The following is a 24,987-nucleotide window of genomic DNA, read 5'->3' as shown; positions in this document are numbered from 1 at the left end:
CCCCGATCTGTCAACGCAAAATTTGAACACTACCAACGAAAGGTCTCATTTACCATTTTCCCCGGGACATAAACAAACGTCGCAAGAGTCTGTATCCTGTACAGAGGCAACATAGTGAGAGGGGTAAGCATGCCTTTCTCATTGTGGACAAACTCTTTAAAGACGGACAGCTCTTCCGAGACAGCTCCATAATACCATGTTACGAAGAAAAATGATAGGGACTGTAAAAATATCTGAACACTATGAAGTTGACTTGAGCACACACACACTCAATTACACGCTCGCTTACACATACGGACGCATACATACACACACTTGATCTCTCTCGTTCTCTCTTTCTCTCCTCCCCCTCTCTCCCCTCTCTCTATTGTTGAGAACCTTTCTATAATTTAATGTTTTTTGTTTGTCTGTTTTTTGTTTGTCTTTGTCTACATGTTTATATATGTTAACAACAAGCAAGGGGAAGATATCAGAACAGGGAAGTTGGGGAATGATAACATATTGTACGGGATACATTTGTACTGTAGTGAAGCCGTTTCTAGAGTAATGAAAGGTCTCTTTCAGGATCATGTGAAATGTCATTTGCTATGGAAATTCTGGGATGTGTTTTTCAATGAAAATTATGTTAAATGTATATATAATGCAACTATGATGGTGATGCGATTATGGGATTACAATTATCATTCTGAATATTAAGGCGATACTCACTTCATGTTACACACATAGACACTCAACCATACAACTTGTCTGGGTTATTATTTATTTGGACATCACACATTATAGTATTACTCTTATCCAGACATCATACACACTCACTAAATCGCATCCATTATCACACACATCAACCTACTCAGATTTACTACACACATAATATCTTGACTACATGTTCTAACATCTGTGGCATTGGCGTACAGGCAAACAGGCAAGGGAATAAAACAAATATTGCTAGAACCTATTTCTTGAATTCTAAACATCAGACATTTGAAATCTCTCATTTTGACTGTCATAATACCTCTTATGGCAGTAACTTTATAGGCACTAATTATGGTCAATTTAGACTGAGAATAGTATATAGATATGGTAATGGGTATAGCCAGTTATAATTGTAATGGTTTAGCAGATTATAAAAAAAGAAGATCAGTCTTTATGTGGCTAAAAGGAATATAACATATACTGTTTACAGGAAACTCACTCTATATCCTTAGATGACGTTGCTTGGAAAAAGGAATGGGGTAGTGAAATAATTTTCTGTCATGGACAAAAGAACTCAAAAGGTGTGGGGCGGCAGGGTAGCCTAGTGGTTAGAGTGTTGGACTAGTAACCGGAAGGCTGCAAGTTCAAATCCCCGAGCTGACAAGGTACAAATCTGTTGTTCTGCCCCTGAACAGGCAGTTTACCCACTGTTCCTAGGCTGTAATTGAAAATAAGAATTTGTTCTTAACTGACTTGCCTAGTTAAATAAAGGTTTAAAAAATAATAATAATGAATTAACAAAAATGTTCATCTGAATTTGCAAATAGTCAGGAATGATTTGCGAGGAAGGTGGATCCTTTTGTACATGAAAGTGGATGAAAAACAGATGTGTCGCATTAATCTATATGGTCCAAATCAGGATGATCCATACATTTTTAAAAATATTTATACCAATCTATTTAAATTTCAGGCAACAAATGATCAAATCATTATGGTGGGAGACTATAACAGTGTTAAGTACCTCATTGGACCGTAAAGGAAATCATTCTACAAACTATCATCACCGTGCCCTTAATTAAGGAAATCACAAATATTATGGACACATTAGAAATAGTGGATATTTGGAGAATCTTGTTTCTCATGGTCTGAGAGTCCTTTAGGTGCCTTTTGGCAAACTCAAAGCGGGCTGTCATGTGCCTTTTAACTGAGAAGTGGCTTGCATTTGGCCGCTCTACCATAAAGGCGTGATAGGTGGAGTGCTACAGAGATGGTTGTCCTTCTGGAAGGTTCTCCCATATCCACAGAGGAACTCTGGAGCTCTGTCAGAGTGACCAGGTCACCTCCCTGACCAAGGCCCTTCTCCCCCGATTGCTCTGTTTGGCCAGGCGGCCAGCTCTAGGAAGAGTCTTGGTGGTTCTTCCATTTAAGAATGATGGAAGCCACTGTGTTCATGAGGATGTTCAATTCTGAAGAAATGTTTTGGTACCCTTCCCCAGATCTGTGCCTCAACACAATCCTGTCTCGGAGCTCTACAGAAAATTCCTTTGACCTCAGGGCTTGGTTTTTGCTCTGACATGCACTGTCAACTTTGGGACCTTATTTATATAGACAGGTGTTTGCCCTTCCAAATCATGTCCAATCAATTGAATTTACCACAGGTGGACTCCTATCAAGTTGTAGAAACATCTCCAGGATGATAAATGGAAACAGGATGCACCTGAGCTCACCTGAGTCTCATAGCAAAGGGTCTGAATACTTATGTAAATAAGGTATCTGTTTTTTATTTTTAATACATTTGCTAACATTTCTAAAAAACTCTTTTTGATGAGAATTTTTTATGGGATATCTACATAGGCGTACAGAGGCCCATTATCAGCAACCATCAGACCTGTGTTCCAATGGCACATTGTGTTAGCTAATCCAAGTTTATCATTTTGAAAGGCTAATTGATCATTAAAAAAACCTTTTGCAATTATGTTACCACAGCTGAAAACTATTGTGCTTATTAAAGAAGCAAGAAAACTGGCCTTTAGATTAGTTGAGTATCTGGAACATCAGCATTTGTGGGTTTGATTACAGGCTCAAAATGGTCAGAAAAAAAGAACTTTCTTCTGAAACTCGTCAGTCTATTCGTCAGTCAGTACTAGCGAAATGCATAGCACTCAGAATTAAAAAGGTTTTACCAGTATTGTTCATCCTGATCAGAGGTTTTTTACATGGATGTTACATTGGAGATAATATACAACAACTATTAGAAATAATAGAACAACATGAAACATCTAAAAAGCCAGGCCTGGTATTTATTTATAAGTCAAATCCAAAGTAAGATTGGATTTTACTTATAATTGCCTGGATTTTTTTACAAGTCGGTAATTCTCTTTTAAAATGGGTAAAAGTAATATATAAAATAAATTAAATTAAAATAAAATAGTAAATAGCGGCTACATCACAGAGTTTTGAATTGTCAAGAGGCATTAAACAAGTATGTCCGCTGTCACCATGTCTACTCGTTATGAAATGCTAGCTATTAATGTGATGAAGCAGGGATACCCTCTGGACTAGTAATGTAACCTGGAGAATGTTCAATACTAGACGTTCTTCTCGACTCTGAAGAAATACTGGGTCATTGCTACATTACACACTGACCTTTCTCCATCTCCAGGTGCTGGTCAAAGGCTTCGGTGTCCACCTGAGGGACTTGTGCAGCAGCAACGGCACCAGAGTAGAGGACTTTGTGACCATCACAGACAGCAAGGTGTCCAGTCTGGTCCAGAAGATGCTCTGCGTGTCCCCAGGCTCCTGGCTCAACCAGGCAGAAAGCCACTTCCTCCACAACCTGGACTTCCTCAAACCCATACGGGTAAGAACAAATGGGCACTAGGCGCATTATTGTTTTTCTCCTTAAAGACCAAATCCAGGTGACTTAATCACTGACATGCACAGTGTCGAGAAACAAAGTGTAGGGGGGAAAGCAGAAGATCAGAAAGAAAGTGATAAGTGTAGATGGAGGCATGTTGTTGCTTGTCCCTGTCGACCTACCTCTAGTTGTAGCCTGGTGATATGTTTCAAAACTAACTGCCATCAAAGAGAGGATTTTGGCCCCTCAATCTTAAAATGGTAGTCATTTATTAGTATCACTTCTCTCTGAATCATAGTTTTATAAAGGTCACTTCCAATTCCACACCTTAGCACCAGTGTCAGGGAATTCTATCATTAACATCCTTGCAATATGGTCATTTTGCCCAGAGATTAGATCATGAATTGAATTAAAAAAGGCAGAAATTGCACGTCAACGGCATATTTTGTAACGTTTATAGATGGAAAACAAGGTTCCTAGAAACCAGACAGAGAAGTTAGTGTGATTTCTATCTATAAAAGTGCTGCAGATTGTTTCACCTTGTCAGTCAGGTACAGTTTGACTGCCCACAATGATAAACATTAAGGAGTCAAGGGCAACATGTTCTTCTCTGACCCCTGTCCCCATTCTGACATGCCACCAAGGGTCAGTTTCCTTATTCTGATGATAGTTTTATACAAGAAACAGTGTGTTTGTGTCCCTCTTTTGGTTCTTCTTTTTGTAGCCTTTAGGGAACAAGACATGTTAAACAAGACCTTAGGGCATATAGGGTGCTATTAAATCGAAATCGAAACATTATGTTTTTATTGTCTCACTCTGGAAAGTTGCAGTGAAATGTGTTGTTTTACAGGGTCAGCCATAGTAGTTTGGCGCCCCTGGAGCAAATTAGGGTTAAGTGCCTTGCTCAAGGGCACATTGACAGATTTTTCACCTTGCCGGCTTGGGTATTGAAACCAGCAACCAGTAATTGACTGTTAATTAACATAAACACATTTAGCATCTCCTTGCTTCCACGCATAGCCGATAAGCCACTGATGCAGACCTTTGAAACATCTACATTTTAAGAAGTTAAATAAATATATTTAATATAGGCTACATTATCACAATAAATCCATTATTTATTTTAGACAGGTCTAAAACAATATATATGATGAAAATGTAGTCTATTTCAGAAGAACAGAGTAGCATATTCTGAGTTGTCCTTATGTTAGGCCTTGATCTGGCTATGCCGTATGGCTGTGGGCTACACTAGTTAATTTAGCAGACAAGATTTGCTTAGAATTCCGTGGCATTATTTAATTAAATTTTATAATATGAAGTATACAATTGAACATAACTGAATAAAATAGAAAGGATATTTTCCCCAAACGGTCCTCCTATATGCTTAATTTAGAGTTATTTATGCAACTTTAGTTGTGAAACAAACCTTAGACTAAATGTTTTGAGGATACATTTTTAATATGCAAGCATAGGCAGCTAAGCTTTTCCTAAAGTAAACTGAATTAAATTAACACAATTATATAGTCTAATTAGCCTACTACTGTTTCTACAGAAATAAATACAATTATACAAAATAGGCTACTAAAGCATGATTTGGCCAGAGGATCATGTGGCTTTTAAATTGTGGAAAGGCACATTTTGGGCAGATTATTGTTGAGTTGCGACTTCTGTGGAAGGTAGAGAGGCCAAGCCAGGCATATCGCAAATATTTCAAAATACAAATGCAGGAATACATAGTTTGGAAAGCAAATGGTTAGTGTTGTAAATAGAAGACGATGAAAAGACGAATCTTTCGTTTAGTTATCAAAAATCTCTGCCTAATCGAATGAACAACAGTATAGCCTATCTGATTGGCAATATCCTAACTGCACATATTCACTATTTAGGCCTACAGTATCTGCAAATGTGAAGATGCATGGAATGCATTATTATGAAAGTGCATTTTTATGGTGACAATTTGCTTCCCCAAGCTTGAAACTGCAGGCACCTCCTGTGTCTGCCAGGTTCTAAAGCGGATTCATGTGCTTCAGAATTTAGCTGTAAACATAGCAGCATAAGAAAGCTGGGATCCTCTTTTAAACAGTGGCCAGTCAACTCTGTTTTCACATACGATTGCACAATGACTGGGCTCCTAAGAACACATGTTTCACAAAGGCTCTGTAGGCTATGTGCTCTCTAACTGTGTTCCCAGGGTTCTCGGCCTGTGGGCTAACCTTTTGGAGTTATTTGGCCACTTCAATTGTGATACAAACATTAATATAACGTAAAGATCTACTATGACTATGATTTTTTTTAAAGTCGCAAAAAAGTCTGTTTCTTACCTTTCTGCACACGCTGGGCATCATTCACAATTGATAATATATCGTTCACAAGGGATAATATTGTCACTCATCAGACTATTCTTAATTTAATGTTGTCTTTACATATACTAAATAATATATGTGTGGAATTAGTTTTGATTTAGAATGGACCATTATCATGCACCTGTCGGAAAAGGGGTCTCTTTCTTGCCAGGTAGGCTACTCCTGTTGTAAAGCAAAGCAATGTGCTTAATATTAGGAAAGCTGATAAATAAATATAGTAGGCCTAGCCTATAGAAATCTGATGGGATCCTCTTTTTAATAAAGGCCATCAGAACTCAGTTTTCTCAAGCAATTTCATAGCCTATAGAAATGTTGCGCAACATGAGCTCATGGGCCCTCATGAAGTGTTTGATGTGATTTTCGATTGCATTTACATTGATGTCAGAGTGATTAGCGGGACAATAGATCACTGAGTACCAGGCCATTAGCGACTGGCAGTTAGCAAGTTTGGTAGGCTACTAATGACCATCAGCAGCATCAGAGCCCAGTTTTGGAGAAGCCTAGTTACCGTGACTAAATGATCATCTGGAATTTGACTGCAGTCATCACGTGACAGCTAGTGTGGCGGTAATACGGTCGAAGTAACAGCACTAATCACCACTGACTTCTCCAAGGCCTTTGACAAAATCGACCACACCATCCCCATTGAACGCGTAATCCAACTGGGTGTCAGACCTGCCCTCACAACATGGCTCTGCAGTTTTATGCCCATCCGCAAACAACAGGTACACTTCCAAGACAGCCTCTCAGACTGGTAGGAGCCAACGGGAACTCTTCTGGGTCCTCTCATCTTCCTTCCGGTCATAGACAGTGCAGCCCTGGATGTCGACAGCAGGTGGAAATATGTTGACAATATATCTGGCCAACACATGGACAATAGGAAACATCAGCACACCACAACAGCCCTGAACAACTTGGACACGTGGGTTCATGCAAGCAAAATGTTACTGAACCCTGCCAAGTGCACGGTGACCTTCACAAGAAATCCACCTGTCCCATGCTCTCTCCGGATCAAGGGTCAGGATTTCAAAGTGTGTGATGGTGTGAAGACTTTAGAGGTAAAGTTACAGAAGGACTTACAATGGGGTGAGCAGGTTGTTACTATGGTAACCAAGAGCAACAGAAAATGTTGTATCCTCCAACCGCTTTAAAAGGTTCCATGTGCCACAGGATGACCTGGTGAGCATTTACACCAGCTACACATGCCACACCCTGGAGTATGCTGCTTCTGCTTGGAACAGCTCACTGACCCAGGCTTATCCTGATGACCTGGAGATTATTCAGAAAAGAGCGTGCCGCACCATCCTAGGAGGATACTCCAGTTATACTGAGGCACTTCAGACCCTGTCCTTACCCCGGTATCATGAAAGACTGCACTGACCTCGCTGTCAGCCTCCTAAAATGTCAATTCAGAGACTGGCTACCCCACTGACCGAATCGCAGTAACAGGCAGGAACACCCACAGTCAAAACAAACCAAAGTCTAACTAATGGGTCACCAATCCCTAACTGAATGGGTCACTAATAAATAAAGGTTAAAAAAAAATATATATTTTTTAAATGTAATATTTCTGCTCATTGCATATTAAAAATGCTTTAAAACTGCAGGACATTATTGATAACAAAATGTTTACTCTTATGTTATTGTTGTTACTTTCACCCGTTTAATATTATTGTATAGATATCAAATTTTATTTGTCACATGCGCCGAATACAACAGGTGTAGGTAGACCTTACTGTGAAATGCTTACTTACAAGTCCTTAACCAACAATGCAGTTTTAAGAAAAACAAGAGTTTTCAGTCTGTATTGACTGCTATATGAGTGTAATAATTCAAAGTTGAAAACAACAGTCACTGTTCTTCTTTTCTATGTGTGTGTGAATTGACACTTCTTCCCTCCACAGAAAGATGTGAGGACTGACCCTGAAGCCGTCCAGCAGGTGGCCAAGGCTACAGACAAACTCCTGGAGAGCCTGGGCTCCCTGGCCTTGGAGGTAGACAATCACTGTCATCACTGATTATGATTGCCCAGTACATTTCTTGTTTATAACCATGTTTCTTTTTATCACTGTCTTAACAAACACTCCTGCCTAAGATCAACAGTTTGCTGTTGGCTGGACCACAGACAGAAAAGGCCCTTAGATGTACACTGAGTGAACAAAACATTAGGAACACCTGCTTTCCAAGCTATGATTCCTTATTGATATCACTTGTTAAATCCGCTTCAATCAGTATAGATGAAGGGGAGGAGACAGGCTAAAGAAGGATTTTTAAGCCTTGAGACAATTGAGATATGGATTGTGTATGTGGGCCACTCAGAGGGCGAATGGGCAAGACACAATTTTTAAGTGCCTTTGAATGGAGTATGGTATTAGGTGCCAGGTGCACCGGTTTGTGTCAAGAACTGCAATGCTGCTGGGTTTTTCACTCAGTTTCCCGTGTGTATCAAGAATGGGGTGCAACTCAAAATTAGGAAGGTGTTCCTAAAGTTTTGTACACTCAGTGTACAGCAGTTTTTTCTCCCCATCATTACAAAATGGCCACCACATATTTCTCACCCCACCCCAACCTTTCATCTAGTCTTATTTGAAGTTTCACAGCATACAGGAGGAGAGGTTGGCTTAAAAACAGCACGTGGCATTGTGCTGTCCCCCTCAACTCCCTACAGTATTTGTTTGTTGCCTGATAACCTGACCCAATTTGTTTGGTTTGCTAATACATGTAGCTAGAAAGTCAATTGGAGAGGCAGTTGGTCCCTAGACGTTTGAGCAACAGCTTAATGTCGAGGACAACTGTTGGCCAATGTTCAAATGTGATGATAATCACAGTTTCCTCCTGTGAAAGATATGAGAACAGAAGAGGAAGGAGGCATTCACCTCTTTCAATGAAGTCAAGTACTGTAGGCCTGACACATATGTTGAGGATATCTCTTATATTGCGAATATCTCTTCTCGTTGTGTTCTTGCTATTTTCTTGCTTTGTCAGTTATACTGTCCTCCACAGCAATAGAAAACGGCCTTGTAAGTAACTTGGCAGTAACTGTATTGGTATCAAGTGTCTCTGAGCCTAGATTTCCTCAGGAGATAGATGACTGGGAACAGCTGAACAAAGAGAGAAGGGTTTCTAAACAAGTTAGCGGGCAAGTCAGCATTTACGCAAAGGAAAGTTAACTTTAGCTGACAAGGTGAATGCATGCCCCTATGACAACAAACAGGAGGCAAAAATAAGACTGGCTCGATGGCGGGCCTGACTACCCAAGTGTTTTGTCTGTGTTTTCTCAACCAGTCAGTGCTCTGTTGATTACTCTGCTTACAACAATAAGGATAACCCCCTATAAGTATACATAGATTCTTATGTCTGCAAACACATGGTATGTTGCAGCTGCATACCCATGTCATAAACATTTCGCTACACCCGTGATAAATCTGCAAAATATGTGTATGTGACCAATAAAATTAGATTTGAGCTATGTAGAACTGCTATGTGGTGTTTATGAAGGCCCTTAACTACAGTATAGTGTGCAGTCTTTAGGGGTTACTAAAACAACCCCAGCGCTTCATAGACACACTTTGTTGTTCGTTGTTGCCCTCTAACCCCAACAATGTATCTGAAGATGTCAAGAAACTCTAAGTCACTAAATATTACTTGGTTTGGCACATTACCCTGGAGTTATGTAGTGGTATGGCCACTCGACCCCAACCAACGCCCTAGAAACAACTCAGGGGTCCAGAGCTCCTGTTGTGTGGTTATGACTTATTGTGTGAGAGTTCAGTGTGTACAGCTGTTTCCCCCGTGTCTCTCTCTCTCACACACACACACACACACACACACACACACACACACTTTGTTCCAGGTGCGCCACCTTGGCTTGATTGGAACCATGTGACTGCCTTCTTGCTGTCATGGCTGGGCTGAGTCAGGTCCGTCTATATGGAGAGGAGGGAAGGAGAGGAGATGGGAGGGCCTGACTGGCATGTATGTAACCACATTGTCAAATAGGCTCTGGGAGAGTCAACAGTCGGGACCACGTCTCCTCCTCCTCCCCAGTGATGAATGACTGAGAGTAACCTTTTCCCTTTGGCACTTATTTTCTTCTCACTCCTGACTTTCTTTGTTTTCCCATGCTGGGTGAGGAAACCAGCTTTGGAGAGCGAAGAAAAAGCAGGATAGAAATAGATAGTGAGAGAGAAGAGGTCAAACATAGAATGGCAATTCTGCCACAAAAGGTCTAGCTTTTCTGTGCAGACATAACAGGACACATTTGTTAGCACTGTATTGTGTGAATGTTGTTACAAGGCGTTGTGCATTACAAGGCATTAGGACAGTTAGCACACACGCTTTACAGGCTTCTTGTGAGGTCTGTTGTTGTGTTTTTAATGCTAAGTCTGCTCCCAGTCTGCTCCTAGTCTACTCTGAGTCTCGCCTTTTTATAATTCGGTATGAAGATACATTTTTGACCAGAAATGCAAGGTAGCAAAATCAGGTTGTTGTAAAAATGCGCTGGTCAGCCAAGGAACCATTATTACCAACCCCATTATTTTTATTTCTACTTTGCACATTCTTCCACTGCAAATCTACCATTCCAGTGTTTTACTTGCTATTGCTTGTATTTACTTTGCCACCATGGCCTTTTTTTTCTCACCTCATTTGCTCACATCGTATATAGACTTGTTTCTACTGTATTATTGACTGTATGTTTGTTTTACTCCATGTGTAACTCTGTCGTTGTATGTGTCTGCTTTGCTTTATCTTGGCCAGGTCGCAATTGTAAATGAGAACTTGTTCTCAACTTGCCTACCTGGTTAAATAAAGGTGAAAGAAATAAAAAACCAAGGTAGTAAAATACCATAATAGCGTTAAAAATAAATAATAATAATAATAATGAACAATAAGGCATTAACACACAAGGGGCGTGTATTACTGTGGTTTTAGCATGGCTGTGCTGAGGTACTAGGTATAAGGCGAAGACTAACACACAGTCATTACAACACATTTACAAGTTGCCTTATTACAATATGTATCCATCTCACCATGTCAACAAGCTGGTCTTGAATCACAATGAATTGCTCCAAGTCCAGGTCACATTACCATTGGCATCCTAAAAGATGACCCCCTGACCCCATTTGCTAACATCACACTCATTTGTGTCCCAAATAGCTGGCCAGCATGAAGAGTTGGAGAGACCTGCGTAACGAGATCATCTTCCTCACGGAGAACGCCACATCCTCCCCCAGCCACATGTACCAGGCTGTGTCGCGCATTGTCTGTGGCCATCCCGAGGGTGGCGGACTAAAGATCAAGTCCCTCAACTGGTACGAGGACAACAACTACAAGGCTCTGTTCGGCAACCACAACACAACCAACGGGGAGGAGCCCATCTCTGCCTACGACAACACATCCAGTAGGCAACTTCTCCTTTATGTTAATGTGTTTCAGTGATATTCAAACATTTTTTAGCGGGGAACCAATTTCTTTGCTAGTTGTGACATTCTTGTCTGGACCTGATGTCATTGTTCCTTCTGTGACCCCCTCCAGCTCCATACTGTAACGCTATGATGAGGAACATGGAGTCCAGCCCCGTGTCCAGGATGATCTGGCAGGCCCTGAAGCCTCTGCTCATGGGCAAGATCCTGTACACCCCCGACACCCCAGCCACACAGAAGATCATCCACGAGGTGTGTATCAGTTATACTATACCTCTTAGTTACAGTACATCACTGGTCCCAGTAGTAGTTTTAGCAGAACACCAACAGTCCCAATCTTGCCCTCTCCTTCAGGTGAACAGAACATTCCAGGAGTTGGGGGTCCTCAGAGAGCTGGGGGGCATGTGGGAGGAAATTAAGCCCAAGGTCTGGACCTTCATGGAGAGCAGCGAACACATGGACCTAGTAAGGGTATGTCTGACTAATCTGTTGTGTCTACTACAGCCAACATCACTTACGTTAGCCTTGCAGAGCACCATTGTAGAATACCTTATACAATATTTTCTTTTCAGTTTTGAAATGCTTTTGGCTTATAGAATGGCATCTGTAATAATAACTCAGAGACAACACCCAGGACATGACACAGTAACACAGCAAATAGCAATACAACAAAATACCTGATGGGAAGCAGCCCTTTCAGATGGTCAACACTGGCATCCTGTGGAGAGATGCGGGACGGTACCACAAAGTCCACTCACAGTCACTCTCCTGCTCTTCCTTCCTCTCTCCCAGACCCTATTGAAGAACAATGGCACTGGCAGCTTCTTCACCTCCCAACTGGCGGGCTCAGAGTGGACTGTGGAGGACGTCTCCAACTTCCTGACCAAACATTCGCAGGACACGCATCCCCACGGTACAGCCTTCACCTGGAGGGAAGTCTTCAACGAGACGGACCAGGCCATCATGAGCATATCCCGCTTCATGGAGGTCTCGCTCTCTTTCATTGTCTCTCTATGTGTCGCTCACGCACACACACACAGTCACTTGGCCCCTTTCTTAGCCTCAGTTCAATTTTGTTCTCTTTCTGGTAAAGTCCCCATTCAGCACCTTCTGCAATACATACCAATTACATAATTGCGGGCGTTAAAACAACAAGTGAAACACATCCAGGTGCTTTGGGCCTGAGAGTTTTCATTCCAGTCATTGCCCTCTCTTTGTGGAAACAGTAGTCAATTGCAGCCATTTTACTTTGCCCCAACCTCTTCCACTGTACAATGGGAAATGGCAAAGAAAAACACAGCTGGACCAAGTTAGCCAGGAACCTGATGAACATTCCATTTAAAGCCCCCCTTCCAGCATGTGAATAGATCTGCTAGTCCTGGCCAAGACCAGATGAGGATAGGCCTTTAACAAATGCGTTTTGTTTGCTTACAGTGTGTAAACCTGGATAAGATGGAGCCCGTGGCCAATGAGGAAAGGATGGTCAACAAATCCATGGCGCTCCTGGACGATAGGAAGTTCTGGGCGGGGATTGTGTTTCCAGATATTGAGGCCAACAGCTCTGAACTGCCGGCCAACGTCAACTACAAGATCCGCATGGACATCGATAACGTGGAGCGCACCAACAAGATCAAAGACGGGTATGTTGATTCAAAGCGCCCCAATCTATCTACTAGATGTATTGGACAGTGTTTTATGCCTGTGTCATTGGGGTCATTTTGAATTTGAATTTGTTGTGAACCTTGCTCCTTGGGAGGGAATGAATTTGTAAGAGGTTTACAGGAAGGGGGGTTTATGCGTTGCTTTTTTCTCAACAGATATTGGGACCCTGGTCCTCGTGCTGACCCATTTGAGGACCTGCGCTACATCTGGGGTGGCTTCTCTTACCTCCAGGACATCGTCGAGCATAGCATCATCACAGCAGTAACTGGCGTCAAGGAGAAGACGGGAGTCTACATCCAACAGATGCCCTATCCCTGCTACGTGGACGACATGTGAGTCACACCGAGCAGGATTTGACCTTATTCACCTGGGATCTGTGTTGAGTGGCTAACTGCAAGGCTTTAAAATGGCTTCCATTTCCTCCTATGACCTCTGTCCTCCAGCTTCCTGCGGGTGATGAGTCGCTCCATGCCCCTCTTCATGACCCTGGCCTGGATGTACTCTGTGGCCATCATCATCAAGAGCGTGGTGTACGAGAAGGAGGCAAGGCTCAAGGAGACCATGAGGATCATGGGATTGGACAATGGCATCCTGTGGTTCAGCTGGTTCATCAGCAGCCTCATCCCCCTGCTAATTTCTGCCGGCCTGCTGGTTGTGCTGCTCAAGGTATTGCACTGTATCCCAGGATTTAGGATGACAATGATCCTTTTTCGCATCACAATATTTCAGTGATATCAGTATTTCAGTGATATTGGTATTTCAGTGATATCAGTGATATTGGTATTTCAGTGATATCGGTATTTCAGTGATATCAGTATTTCAGTGATATTGGTATCGTGGCAATAACTTGTCTTAATATTTTAAGTTGATGTGAGAATGTTTTTTTTTGGTTTTCTGATGTTAATTGACTTCCCCTCTATTTACCAATGAGAATCCTCCCTCTCTCTCCTCTAATCAGATGGGGAACCTGCTGCCCTACAGTGACCCCGGCGTCATCTTCCTGTTCCTGGGTTCCTTTGCCGTGGTAACCATCATGCAGTGCTTCCTCATCAGCACAATGTTTGCCCGTGCCAACTTGGCGGCGGCATGCGGGGGCATCATCTACTTCACCCTCTACCTGCCCTACGTCCTCTGTGTGGCCTGGCAGGACTATGTGGGCTTTGGGGCCAAAATAGTCGCTGTGAGTCATGCTTTTATATGTACTAGACATTTTGAGTTGATGTTGGTTGTCCACATGTGACATTTTATAAGAGGAGCCACTTTCATTAAGTTATTAAGTGTAGTGCCACTACAAACAGGGCAGCTTTTTCTTTGAAATGTGTTTGTAATGTAACTCTTTTGTCACATCATTGTTTTTTTCTGCTGCTGGTTACCTCCTCAGGCTCATCATCTTATTGGCATTGTTGTTGTATATGATACACTATATGTACAAAAGTATGTGGACACCCCTTCAAATGAGTAGATTTGGCTCTTTCAGCCACACCTGTTGCTGACAGGTGTATAAAATTCGAGCACACAGCCATGCAATCTCCATAGACAAACATTGGCAGTAGAATGGCCTTACTGAAGAGCTTAGTCACTTTCAATGTGGCACAGTTTGTCACATTTATGCCCTGCTTGAGCTGCCCGGTCAACTGTAAGTGCTGTTATTGTGAAGTGGAAATGTCTAAGAGCATCAATGGCTCAACCGCGAAATGTTAGGCCATACAAGCTCACAGAATGGGACTGTGAAAATCATCTGTACTCTGTCGCAACATTCACCACGAGTTCCAAACTGCCTCTGGAAGCAACGTCAGCACAAGAACAGTTCATCAAGAGCTTCAGGAAATGGGTTTCCATGGCCGAGCAGGCGCACACAAGCCTAAGATCACCATGTGCAATGCCAAGTGGTGTAAAGCTTGCTGCCACTGGACACTGGAGCAGTGAAAACGTGTTCTCTGGAGTAATGAATCACGCTTCACCATCTGGCAATCCGACAGGCGAATCTGGGTTTGGTGGATGCCATGAGAACGCTACATGCCCCAATGTACAGTGCCAACTGTAAAGTTTGGTGGAGGAGGAATAATGGTCTGGGGCTATTTTTCATGATTCGGGCTAGGCCCCTTAGTTCCAGTGAACAAAAATCTTAATGCTTCAGCATACAATGATATTCTAGATGATTCTGTGCTTCCACCTTTGTGGCAACAGTTTGGGGAAGGCCCTTTTCTTGTTTCACTATGACAATGCCCCTGTGCACAAAGCGAGGTCCATACAGAAATGGTTTGTTGAGATCGGTGTGGAAGAACTTGACTGGCCTGCACAGAGCCCTGACCTCAACCCCATCGAACGCCTTGGGGATGAATTGGAACGACGACTGTGAGCCAGGCCTAATCACCCAACATCAGAGCCCGACCTCACTAATGCTTTTCTGGCTGAATGGAAGCAAGTCCCCGCAGCAATGTTCCGACATCTAGTGGAAGGCCTTCACAGAAGAGTGAAGGCTGTTATAGCAGCAAAGGAGGGACAAACTCCATATGAATGCCCATGATTGTGGAATGAGATATTTGACAAGCAGGTGTCCACATACTTTTGGTCATGTAGTGTATTAACATCTCTCCTTCTCTACAGAGCCTGCTGTCCCCAGTGGCCTTTGGCTTTGGCTGTGAGTACTTTGCCCTGTTCGAAGAGCAGGGCATCGGCATCCAGTGGTACAACCTGTTCAATAGCCCCATGGAGGAGGACGACTTCAGCCTGACCACCGCCATCATCATGATGTACTTCGACTCCTTCCTCTACATGGTGATGACCTGGTACATCGAGTCCGTCTTCCCTGGTAGGTGTCCATGAGCTGAACTATTCCACTGTATGGATCTGTTTGGGTACCATTTTGTTAGGCTTATGTTGAAGCCACTTGCATTGTATTGTATTGTTTAGTTGTTTGCATTGTCTGAATGCATGTGTTTTTTGTGGTCTCCTTCAGGTCAGTATGGTATTCCCAGGCCCTGGTATTTCCTCTTCTCCAAGTCCTACTGGTTTGGAGAAGGGGAAAACAGGAAGACTGACTTCAGTCAGAACAAGAGAAGGAGCTGTGAAGGTAAGACCCCGATTTAACTCTGATGCAGAACAACTGATTATCCACATGGTGGGCAAATTAATTTGAGCAGTTGTGTGTTTATTCAAGCAAAAGAAAATGTGATGGTCATTGTACCCCATTTGAATTACATTATGTTGTGTCTTCAGCTGTCTGTATAGAGGAAGAGCCAGCCCACCTGAAAACTGGTGTCTTCATAGAGAACCTAGTCAAGGTGTACCGGCACGGGAAGAAGCTGGCTGTGGATGGGCTGACTCTGGGCTTCTACGAAGGACAGATCACCTCTTTCTTGGGCCACAACGGAGCAGGGAAAACCACCACTATGTAAGTGCAATGACATACAACTGGTGCCATCTGTGAACAATAGCCCATACAAATTTAGTTGAAAGTTACATTTATACATTTTAAAAGGAGTTCATCTGGTATTGACATCTTTGTATTTGTCAGGTCGATTCTAACGGGACTGTTTCCGCCTACCTCTGGCACTGCTTACATCATGGGAAAAGACATCCGATCGGAGCTGAGTGCTATTCGACAGAGTCTGGGTGTTTGTCCACAGCACAACGTTCTCTTCAGCATGTAAGTGTTCCCAGTCCATCATATTAGCAACCAGTTTTAACAGAAAGTTAATTATAATGACCAAAAACAGGAAATATTTATGTCAATAGTTACATTGGTTTGTTATGAGCAGTTGTTATATGAAGTCTAACGTGTTTGTTTTTGGGTTTGACCAGGCTGACCGTTGAGGAGCACATCTGGTTCTATGCTCGCCTGAAGGGTCTATCTGAGGAACAGGTGAAGTCTGAGATCGAACAGATCCTGATAGATACTGGCCTGCCGCACAAACGCACTTCCAGGACCAGCACACTGTCTGGAGGGATGCAGAGGAAGCTCTCTGTGGCTCTGGCCTTTGTCGGGGGGTCAAAGGTTGTGATTCTGGACGAGCCCACTGCCGGGGTCGACCCCTACGCCCGCAGGGGCATCTGGGACCTCTTGCTCCAATATCGTCTAGGTAACCACTAACTCCTTACCTCTTTTTAGCAGCAATGCATAACAAACTACTGGGGGGAGTCCTGTGTGAGAACTCACTGTTTTCCCTTCCCCTCTCCAGGTCGTACCATCATCCTCTCCACCCACCACATGGACGAGGCGGACATCTTGGGCGACCGCATTGCCATCATCTCCCACGGCAAGCTGTGCTGCGTGGGCTCCTCCCTCTTCCTGAAGAACCAGCTAGGTACAGGCTACTACCTCACCCTGGTCAAGAAGGGCCCAGAACCTTTCCTCAGCTCCTGCCGCAATTCCTCCAGTACCGTCTCCTTAACTAAGAAGGAGGAGGATTGTCCCTCTGAGAGCAGCTCTGACGCAGGCCTTGGCAGCGAACACGAGAGTGAAGTAGCTACCATAGAAACTGCTCAGGCAGCTTCCATCTGTGAAAGTGCCTTCGTGCCCCCCGACGTCTCCCTGATCTCCAGCCTGATCTTCAAGCACGTCCCGGCCGCCCGCATGGTGGAAAACCTTGGCCACGAGCTCATCTACGTCCTACCCTACAGCGCCGCCAAGGACGGAGCCTTCGTGGAGCTCTTCAAGGACATGGACAATCACCTCCATGACCTGGGCATATCCAGCTATGGTGTCTCCGACACCACCCTGGAAGAGGTACAACTACAATAGATTATTAAATGGATATCTCGTTTCTAGATGATCAAAGTGCTTTACATTGCATTGGGGAATAGTGTTTGATTTCTGTCTTTTCTATCTCCTCATAGATTTTCCTGAAAGTGGCAGAGGACAACGGAGTTGACACAGAAGTTCCCTCAGGTAAGAACCCTTTAGAAATCGCCTGTGGGTATGACTCGGATTATTAAGTCTTGAATGGTTCTCGAACATGTCAGCATCTGTTAATTGTTGTTATTTTGTATGTGTTTTTGCCTAGACGGTACACTCCCCCTGCGCAGACGTCGTAGAAATCATGCCTTTGGTGGAGGAAATGCCTTCGGTGGAGACCACCAGAGTTGCCTTAGACCCCAGATTGATGACGACAACAATGAACATAACGACTCGGAAGCAGACCCAGAATCCAGAGAGACAGACTTCTTGAGCGGCTCGGACGGTAAAGGCTCCTACAAGGTGACGGGATGGAGTCTGAAGAGGCAGCAGTTTGTGGCCTTGATTTGGAAGAGGTTTCTGTACGCTCAACGCTCCAGAAAAGGTTTCTTTGCTCAGATTGTACTCCCTGCTGTGTTTGTGTGCATTGCCCTGGTCTTCAGTCTCATCGTCCCACCTTTTGGAAAGTACCCCAGTCTGGAGCTGCAGCCATGGATGTATGAAGAACAGTCCCTCTTCATCAGCGATGACGCCCCTGAAGACGCTAGCACACAACGGTTATTGAGTGCCCTCACCGAAGGACCTGGGTTTGGAACGCGCTGCATGGAAGGACAGCCCATACCGTGAGTCTCAATATGCCAGGGTCTAACAAAATGGTTATTTCCATTTGTACAATTTCTCCTGTCTTTGAGGAAATAAATATGACAGATAGGTGTATGATAAGGCACATATTTTCAATGTTCTTTAGGAGATAATGACTCAATCTCTCTCTCTCCTCTCTCAGTGACACTCCCTGTACGATGGGTGACGAAGACTGGTCCATACCGGAGGTCCCAGAGACCCTTCTGGAACTCTTCCGCACAGGTAACTGGACCATGGAGGAGCCGTCCCCTGCATGCGCCTGCAGCTGTGACGGCCGCAAGAAAATGCTCCCTGAGTGTCCTGCTGGAGCCGGAGGACTGCCACCCCCTCAGATGAAGATCAGTGAGACAGACACCCTGCAAAATCTGACCAACAGAAACATCTCTGACTATCTGGTGAAGACCTATGCAGAGATCATTGGGAAAAGGTATCACCTTCATATATATATTGCATATATTTTATAACAGCGGTATGATATCGTATGTACAATGATTGAGTTATACAATTGTTTTTGTATACCTGTCTAGCCCAAATTGCCATTAAATAATTATGCTTTTTTTCTTATCACAGTTTGAAGAACAAAATCTGGGTAAATGAATTTAGGTACGGTGGCTTCTCATTGGGTGCCAGGAGCACCAACGTCCTCCCCGCAGCTGACGAAATTGACGACGCCATCGCTCGAGTGAGGAAGATTTTTGAATTGGAGAAGGTGAGACTTCCATTCATTCATTTCCACATTCACTATAACTCAGTTTCTGCCACTGAACACAACATCACTTTCACCAATCTAAACCATTGTTATTATATATCTTCAGGGTGCAGCCGCAGACCGATTCCTGGAGAGCTTGTCTAGCTTCATCAATGGTCTGGACACCAAGAACAATGTCAAGATTTGGTTCAACAACAAGGGATGGCACAGCATGGGAGCCTTCCTCAACGTGATGAACAACGGCATCCTGCGCTCCAACCTGCCCCCTGGCAAGGACCCCAGCAAGTTTGGCATCCGCGCCTTCAACCACCCGCTCAACCTCACCAAGGAGCAGCTGTCCCAGGTGGCGCTGTAAGTACCCACGCCACAGAGATCTTGGAACAATGACATCATTAAAGTAATTGACCTAGTAGAATGTAGAGTTTGTAAAGTGTGCCAAGCACAGTGTACTCTCCTTAACACCCAACTACCCCATCTCTGTAGGATGACCACCTCAGTGGATGTCCTGGTGTCCATCTGCGTGATCTTTGCCATGTCCTTCGTCCCAGCCAGCTTCGTAGTCTTCCTCATCCAGGAGAGAGTGAGCAAGGCCAAGCACATGCAGTTCATCAGCGGCGTGCAGCCCCTGCTTTACTGGACGGCCAACTTCATCTGGGATATGGTGAGAACTCCTAACCGCCATTTTGAGAATTTCTTCTGAGCATTTAGCAGCTGTTTTCTATTAGTGTAAAGTGCTACATGAACAGAATTTGTTTGATTGATTGCTAACCTTGTCATCTCGTTTGTCTTGCAGTGTAACTACATCGTCCCGGCAACGCTCGTCATCATCATCTTCGTCTGCTTCCAACAAAAGGCCTATGTGTCGTCCACCAACCTGCCAGTGCTGGCCCTGCTACTGCTCCTCTATGGCTGGTCTATCACTCCCCTGATGTACCCGGCATCCTTCTTCTTTAAGATCCCCAGCACGGCCTACGTGGTGCTGACCTCTGTCAACATCCTCATCGGCATCAACGGCAGCATCTCCACCTTCGTCATGGAGCTCTTCGGAGACAACGTAAGGGACACCACACATTGGCTGCATAATGTGGTGTGCTCATCCTTGCCTAAGGAAGCCATTTCATGTTTTTTTAGACAACAGAGAATTAACACAATCTTTTGTTAATGTTCCACTTAGCATTAAGGGTTAAATATTCTTCCTCTTCAGGAAATTGGGGGTATCAACAACATCCTGAAGAACGTTTTGCTGATCTTCCCTCACTTCTGTCTTGGCCGAGGTCTCATCGACATGGTGAAGAACCAGGCCATGGCCGACGCTCTGGAGAGATTTGGTAAGAACTGCATTTCCCCATGAGCCATTTTTCTATGTAATTCAGCGCAGAGGTGTCTCTTGAACATTTCTCTAAACCCACTCCTCCTGCTGTTCACAGGTGAGAACCGCTTCCGATCCCCTCTGGAATGGGACATGGTGGGCAAGAACCTGTTTGCCATGGCCGTGGAAGGAGTGGTCTTCTTCATCATCACCGTCCTTTTCCAGTACCGCTTCTGCATCAAGCCCATTAACCTGCACACCAAGCTCCCTCCGGTGGGTGAGGAGGACGAGGACGTGGCCAGAGAGAGGCAGAGGATCGTCAACGGACTGGGACACGGAGACATCCTGGAGCTCCGACAGCTCACCAAGGTCTACAAGAGGAAGCAAAAGCCAGTTGTAGACCGCCTGTGTGTGGGCATCCCTCCTGGAGAGGTAAGATTAGATTATTTAAAACAAGTAAATACACGATGCAATGACATGCAATCTCTTTCAATCTCCTTAGGTATATTTCCTCTGTTTCCTTTCTCTCAGTGCTTTGGCCTCCTGGGTGTGAACGGAGCAGGAAAGACCACCACATTCAAAATGCTGACAGGAGACTCCATGGTCACCAGTGGAGAAGCTTTCCTGGCTGGAAAAAGGTAAGTCAGCCATTTTGTGCCAGAGAGCTCATACTAGGTATTACAGTGGAGAGCTTCAGTAGTCTAAATGTGAGACTTACTTGTTTTGCTTTGGTAGTATACTGCGGGAGATAGACGAAGTGCACCAGAACATGGGCTACTGTCCCCAGTTTGACGCCATCAACGAACTGCTGACAGGCAGAGAGCACCTGGAGTTCTACGCCGTCCTGCGTGGAGTGCCCGAGAAGGAAGTGTGTGAGGTTGCTGAATGGGGCATCCGTAAGCTGGGCCTAGTAAAGTATGTGGACAAGGCAGCAGGAAGCTACAGCGGAGGAAACATGAGGAAACTCTCCACGGCCATGGCCCTAATAGGAGGACCACCCGTCGTGTTCCTGGTACGTACTATGTCCCAACACACACACAGACCTACATAAACTGTAACCACCAACACAAGGGGATCAGACTGGTTGCATCAGCTTGGAGGTGACCTTGATGTGACATATCAACAAAGGAACCTCCTCTAAATCAGATAACTGGTGTTTCATTGTTCTCCCGGTGGGGATTGCAGCAGCGATGGTTGTGTTATGAGGGTTAGATTAAAACTCTCCCACTGGCACACCAGTGCTCTCAAATGGTTCCTGGAAAATCATAGGCTTATGTTTTGCTCCTATTGGGCTGGAGAGAGGGGCTGGCCACATCAGCTGTGAGCGGCATAAAGGGAGAGAGAGACAGAAACTGAGTGGTGAGACAATGCAAGAGAGAGAGCGAAAGAGAAAAGAAAAAGCCAGAGAGAAAGCAAGTTTCTAATAGCATAATGCAACACTAGAAGAGCCATAATGCCTTGCTCTCCCCTGCTGCTGGTCTTCTCTGTGTGTTTCCTGCTCAACCTGTGGGCCAACCTTAACCTGGCTGTGCTCTTTGTGACAGGACGAGCCCACTACTGGGATGGACCCCAAAGCGCGCAGGGCCTTATGGAACTGCATCCACAGCGTCATCAAGGAGGGACGCTCCGTGGTGCTCACCTCGCACAGGTAACCAGAAACACCATAACACCTCAGAGCTAACTGCTATACATTGAAATGCATGGTCTTGTTGTTGATTGGTTGGCAGCATAGCTTATGTACGGTAAAGGCTGCGGTTAGGCAATCCTCATTAGCACAAATGTAAGCCTATTGGCTTGTACTACGTAGTTTACATGATTCAAAGTATTGCTTACCCACTTACTGTGCAGGATGACAATAATAGCTTTTGGAGTGTTAACTTTACTTTGACAAGGTATTCGCTTATTTGACATAGACTAACCTTTGCAGGGCTGTGATTTCTAGTTCATCAATTCCTTTACACTGTACCTAATGTCTGTGTCTACCATTTTGTGTCTTCAGTATGGAGGAATGTGAGGCCCTGTGCACCAGAATGGCCATCATGGTCAACGGCAGATTCCGTTGCTTGGGGAGCGTTCAGCACCTAAAGAATAGGTAAAATGACAAGTCCTTTCACTGATGCATATGAAACAAGCCAATACTTACAAAGTGTGCTCTGTGGCTTTAAATACAGTAAATTGCTCAAATGATGTATTGATATATTTTTTATTTTACTATTTTTAACCCCCCTAATTCATAATGTTTTCATTTTTTTTTGTGTAAATCTAGATGTATTTGTTTAATTCTTAACAATACTTTTTTGTATGGTTTTGTAATCATTTGAAAGGGGAGGTGCCTTACAAGCCTCTCAGGGTTTGTTTTTTTACCTCTCCTGAAATCTCTTTGTTTGCCTTTTAAACGCTCATCTTATTTTCTTGTGAGCCAAAAGAATGCTAAAATAATTTTTTCACCTTGTCGTCTCTCACCCCCCCATATTTTCTCCTTCTTCTGTCTCTCCAGGTTCGGAGACGGGTACACCATCATCCTGCGTGTGGCGGGGGCGGACCCTGACCTGCCGCCGGTGATGAAGTTCATTGAGAGCGAGCTACCGGGCAGCACCCTGAAGGAGAAGCACAGGAACATGCTGCAGTACCAGCTGCCCTCCTCTCTCACCTCCCTGGCACACATCTTCAGCATCCTGGCCAAGAACAAGGACCTGCTTCGGATAGAAGACTACTCTGTGTCGCAGACCACACTGGACCAGGTAAGATGCCATCCGTCACTGATTTAAGGCTTTGTGGTCAAGAGTTGTTTTCGTTGAGGTGTGATTGTGGATTACAGCACTATGCATGTTTGTCTTTCTGCATGTTCTTTTATTAGTAGACTGGACATAGCATCATGTACGCTATTGAGGATTGGGATGTACTGTGATAATAGCTTACACGCTCTCTTCTCTACCAGGTGTTTGTGAACTTTGCCAAGGACCAGAGTGACGATTACCACTCAAAAGACAATTCAGTTAAGCGCAAAGAGGCGGTGGTGGACACTACCCCGCTCAGCTCGCGGCAGGCTGAAGAGAAGCTAGCCGAGGAGAGGCTAAAGGAGAGCTTGGTGTGAGCAAACAGACACCATCTTCCACCCAAAACTGGAACCCGCAAACAGTGTTGGACTGAGTTTATGTCCTTGTATTATTACAGTAGTATTTTAATTCTTCAGCCAGGTGTTGCCCTCGGAAGGGCCCGGCTGGAAAGCTCAATGCAAAGTTTCCCAATCGCGCTGAAGTGAGTTGAGGCCCAGAGAGCCCTTCACGATAGTCATTAAGGAGAAAGAGTATTAAACTTGGAATAACTGCCATAATTCTATCCTGTGCTTCAGCAGACGTTATGCAGTGTATATTTTTAAGGAAACTGTGTTCATTTGTGTAATTCCAATTAACTGGTTTCTACCAATGATAGGAAAATAATTCATGGTCTGTTTCTTTTGGTTTTGCTGTCCAAGACCAGAATTACATGATGAAGAATCCCAATCATTTCTGTGGCCAAGGGCTGTACTGTAGAATCTGAATTGGTTTGATTTTGTTTTGAAAGATGTACCTTTTATATATATCAAGGAATAGTTTAATTTTGTTTGGCTAAGTACATTGTGGCATTACTGTAATTATGAATGTTCTTCCTTGTAGTTCAGTACCTTACTATGTAGTGGACTCAGCCATTTTGAAACACTCCAATTGCAGAGACTAAGTACACTTTTCAATGTACACTATGCAAATAACTACAAGTTAAAAAAAATATATAAAAAAAAACATTTTATAGCTTTTACAGAAAACTAAAAGATTTGTTTGTGGGTTAAGACACATTATCAACATTTGCAATGAATACCTCAACACAACATACCACAGTGCCCTGCCAGACAAACTGTTAAGGATACTTCAGTATTTTCACCACCAAACCACTAGGTGAAAACAGAAACATTCCCTCCATGGGTTGATAATAGTAAATCGAGTATCATCATCATGGACGCTGGAAGGGACAAACCGTGCCGTGTCAGTTTTGAACTCCTGTCATAACGTGTGACCTGGAAGCTTGTCATGTATCGTTGCAGAGACCGGTGCAGTCAAGTGCCATTTTATTGTGAAATTCATTTTGTGGTCATTCGGGTGAAATGACTCAGTATTTTGAAACAAAGCTTGCCTGAAATGAGGGCAGTTCAACATTCCAAGCACTTTATTTGTGGTGTTAATTGGAATATTGTTTTTGCACTGGAATTTCCACAGACTGTATACAATTGTTTGTTTTGTTTTTGATCAAAAAGAAAGAATCCTACCAAGAAAATTATTTATTTAATAGCTGTTTGTTTTTAATGTATTGAGAAAGGCTGTGGGAATGTCTGTTACTCGCCCTGTACAATACTTATTTACACAATAAAACCCAGCAAATTGTCAGTCCTGGCAAGTGT

At 43.8% G+C, this 24,987-nt stretch overlaps 1 protein-coding gene across 1 annotated transcript in view; it reads left to right on the top strand.

The window, feature by feature from the left end:
- Window positions 1–24,973, top strand: part of abca1b (ATP-binding cassette, sub-family A (ABC1), member 1B) — a 45,563-nt gene extending 20,590 nt beyond the window's left edge. The window contains exons 7-37 of the mRNA XM_042303116.1: window positions 3,356–3,553; window positions 7,818–7,907; window positions 11,071–11,314; window positions 11,449–11,588; window positions 11,691–11,807; window positions 12,129–12,323; window positions 12,771–12,976; window positions 13,154–13,330; window positions 13,442–13,664; window positions 13,957–14,178; window positions 15,606–15,810; window positions 15,958–16,071; window positions 16,218–16,392; window positions 16,516–16,647; window positions 16,803–17,080; window positions 17,180–17,727; window positions 17,838–17,889; window positions 18,005–18,518; window positions 18,680–18,964; window positions 19,108–19,246; window positions 19,353–19,597; window positions 19,730–19,907; window positions 20,040–20,300; window positions 20,451–20,574; window positions 20,674–20,987; window positions 21,087–21,193; window positions 21,291–21,567; window positions 22,100–22,203; window positions 22,555–22,647; window positions 23,053–23,296; window positions 23,494–24,973. Coding sequence (XP_042159050.1) covers window positions 3,356–3,553; window positions 7,818–7,907; window positions 11,071–11,314; window positions 11,449–11,588; window positions 11,691–11,807; window positions 12,129–12,323; window positions 12,771–12,976; window positions 13,154–13,330; window positions 13,442–13,664; window positions 13,957–14,178; window positions 15,606–15,810; window positions 15,958–16,071; window positions 16,218–16,392; window positions 16,516–16,647; window positions 16,803–17,080; window positions 17,180–17,727; window positions 17,838–17,889; window positions 18,005–18,518; window positions 18,680–18,964; window positions 19,108–19,246; window positions 19,353–19,597; window positions 19,730–19,907; window positions 20,040–20,300; window positions 20,451–20,574; window positions 20,674–20,987; window positions 21,087–21,193; window positions 21,291–21,567; window positions 22,100–22,203; window positions 22,555–22,647; window positions 23,053–23,296; window positions 23,494–23,649 — 6,357 coding nt within the window. The 3' untranslated portion in view covers window positions 23,650–24,973. The remainder of the gene's footprint in view (window positions 1–3,355; window positions 3,554–7,817; window positions 7,908–11,070; window positions 11,315–11,448; window positions 11,589–11,690; window positions 11,808–12,128; window positions 12,324–12,770; window positions 12,977–13,153; window positions 13,331–13,441; window positions 13,665–13,956; window positions 14,179–15,605; window positions 15,811–15,957; window positions 16,072–16,217; window positions 16,393–16,515; window positions 16,648–16,802; window positions 17,081–17,179; window positions 17,728–17,837; window positions 17,890–18,004; window positions 18,519–18,679; window positions 18,965–19,107; window positions 19,247–19,352; window positions 19,598–19,729; window positions 19,908–20,039; window positions 20,301–20,450; window positions 20,575–20,673; window positions 20,988–21,086; window positions 21,194–21,290; window positions 21,568–22,099; window positions 22,204–22,554; window positions 22,648–23,052; window positions 23,297–23,493) is intronic.
- The last annotated feature ends 14 nt before the right edge of the window (window positions 24,974–24,987 follow it).

Source organism: Oncorhynchus tshawytscha, linkage group LG21 (assembly GCF_018296145.1).
Source record: "Oncorhynchus tshawytscha isolate Ot180627B linkage group LG21, Otsh_v2.0, whole genome shotgun sequence".
Taxonomy (NCBI): Eukaryota; Metazoa; Chordata; class Actinopteri; order Salmoniformes; family Salmonidae; genus Oncorhynchus; species Oncorhynchus tshawytscha.
The sequence above is the reverse complement of the archived record's forward strand: the minus strand, read 5'-3'. Positions and strand labels throughout refer to the sequence as shown.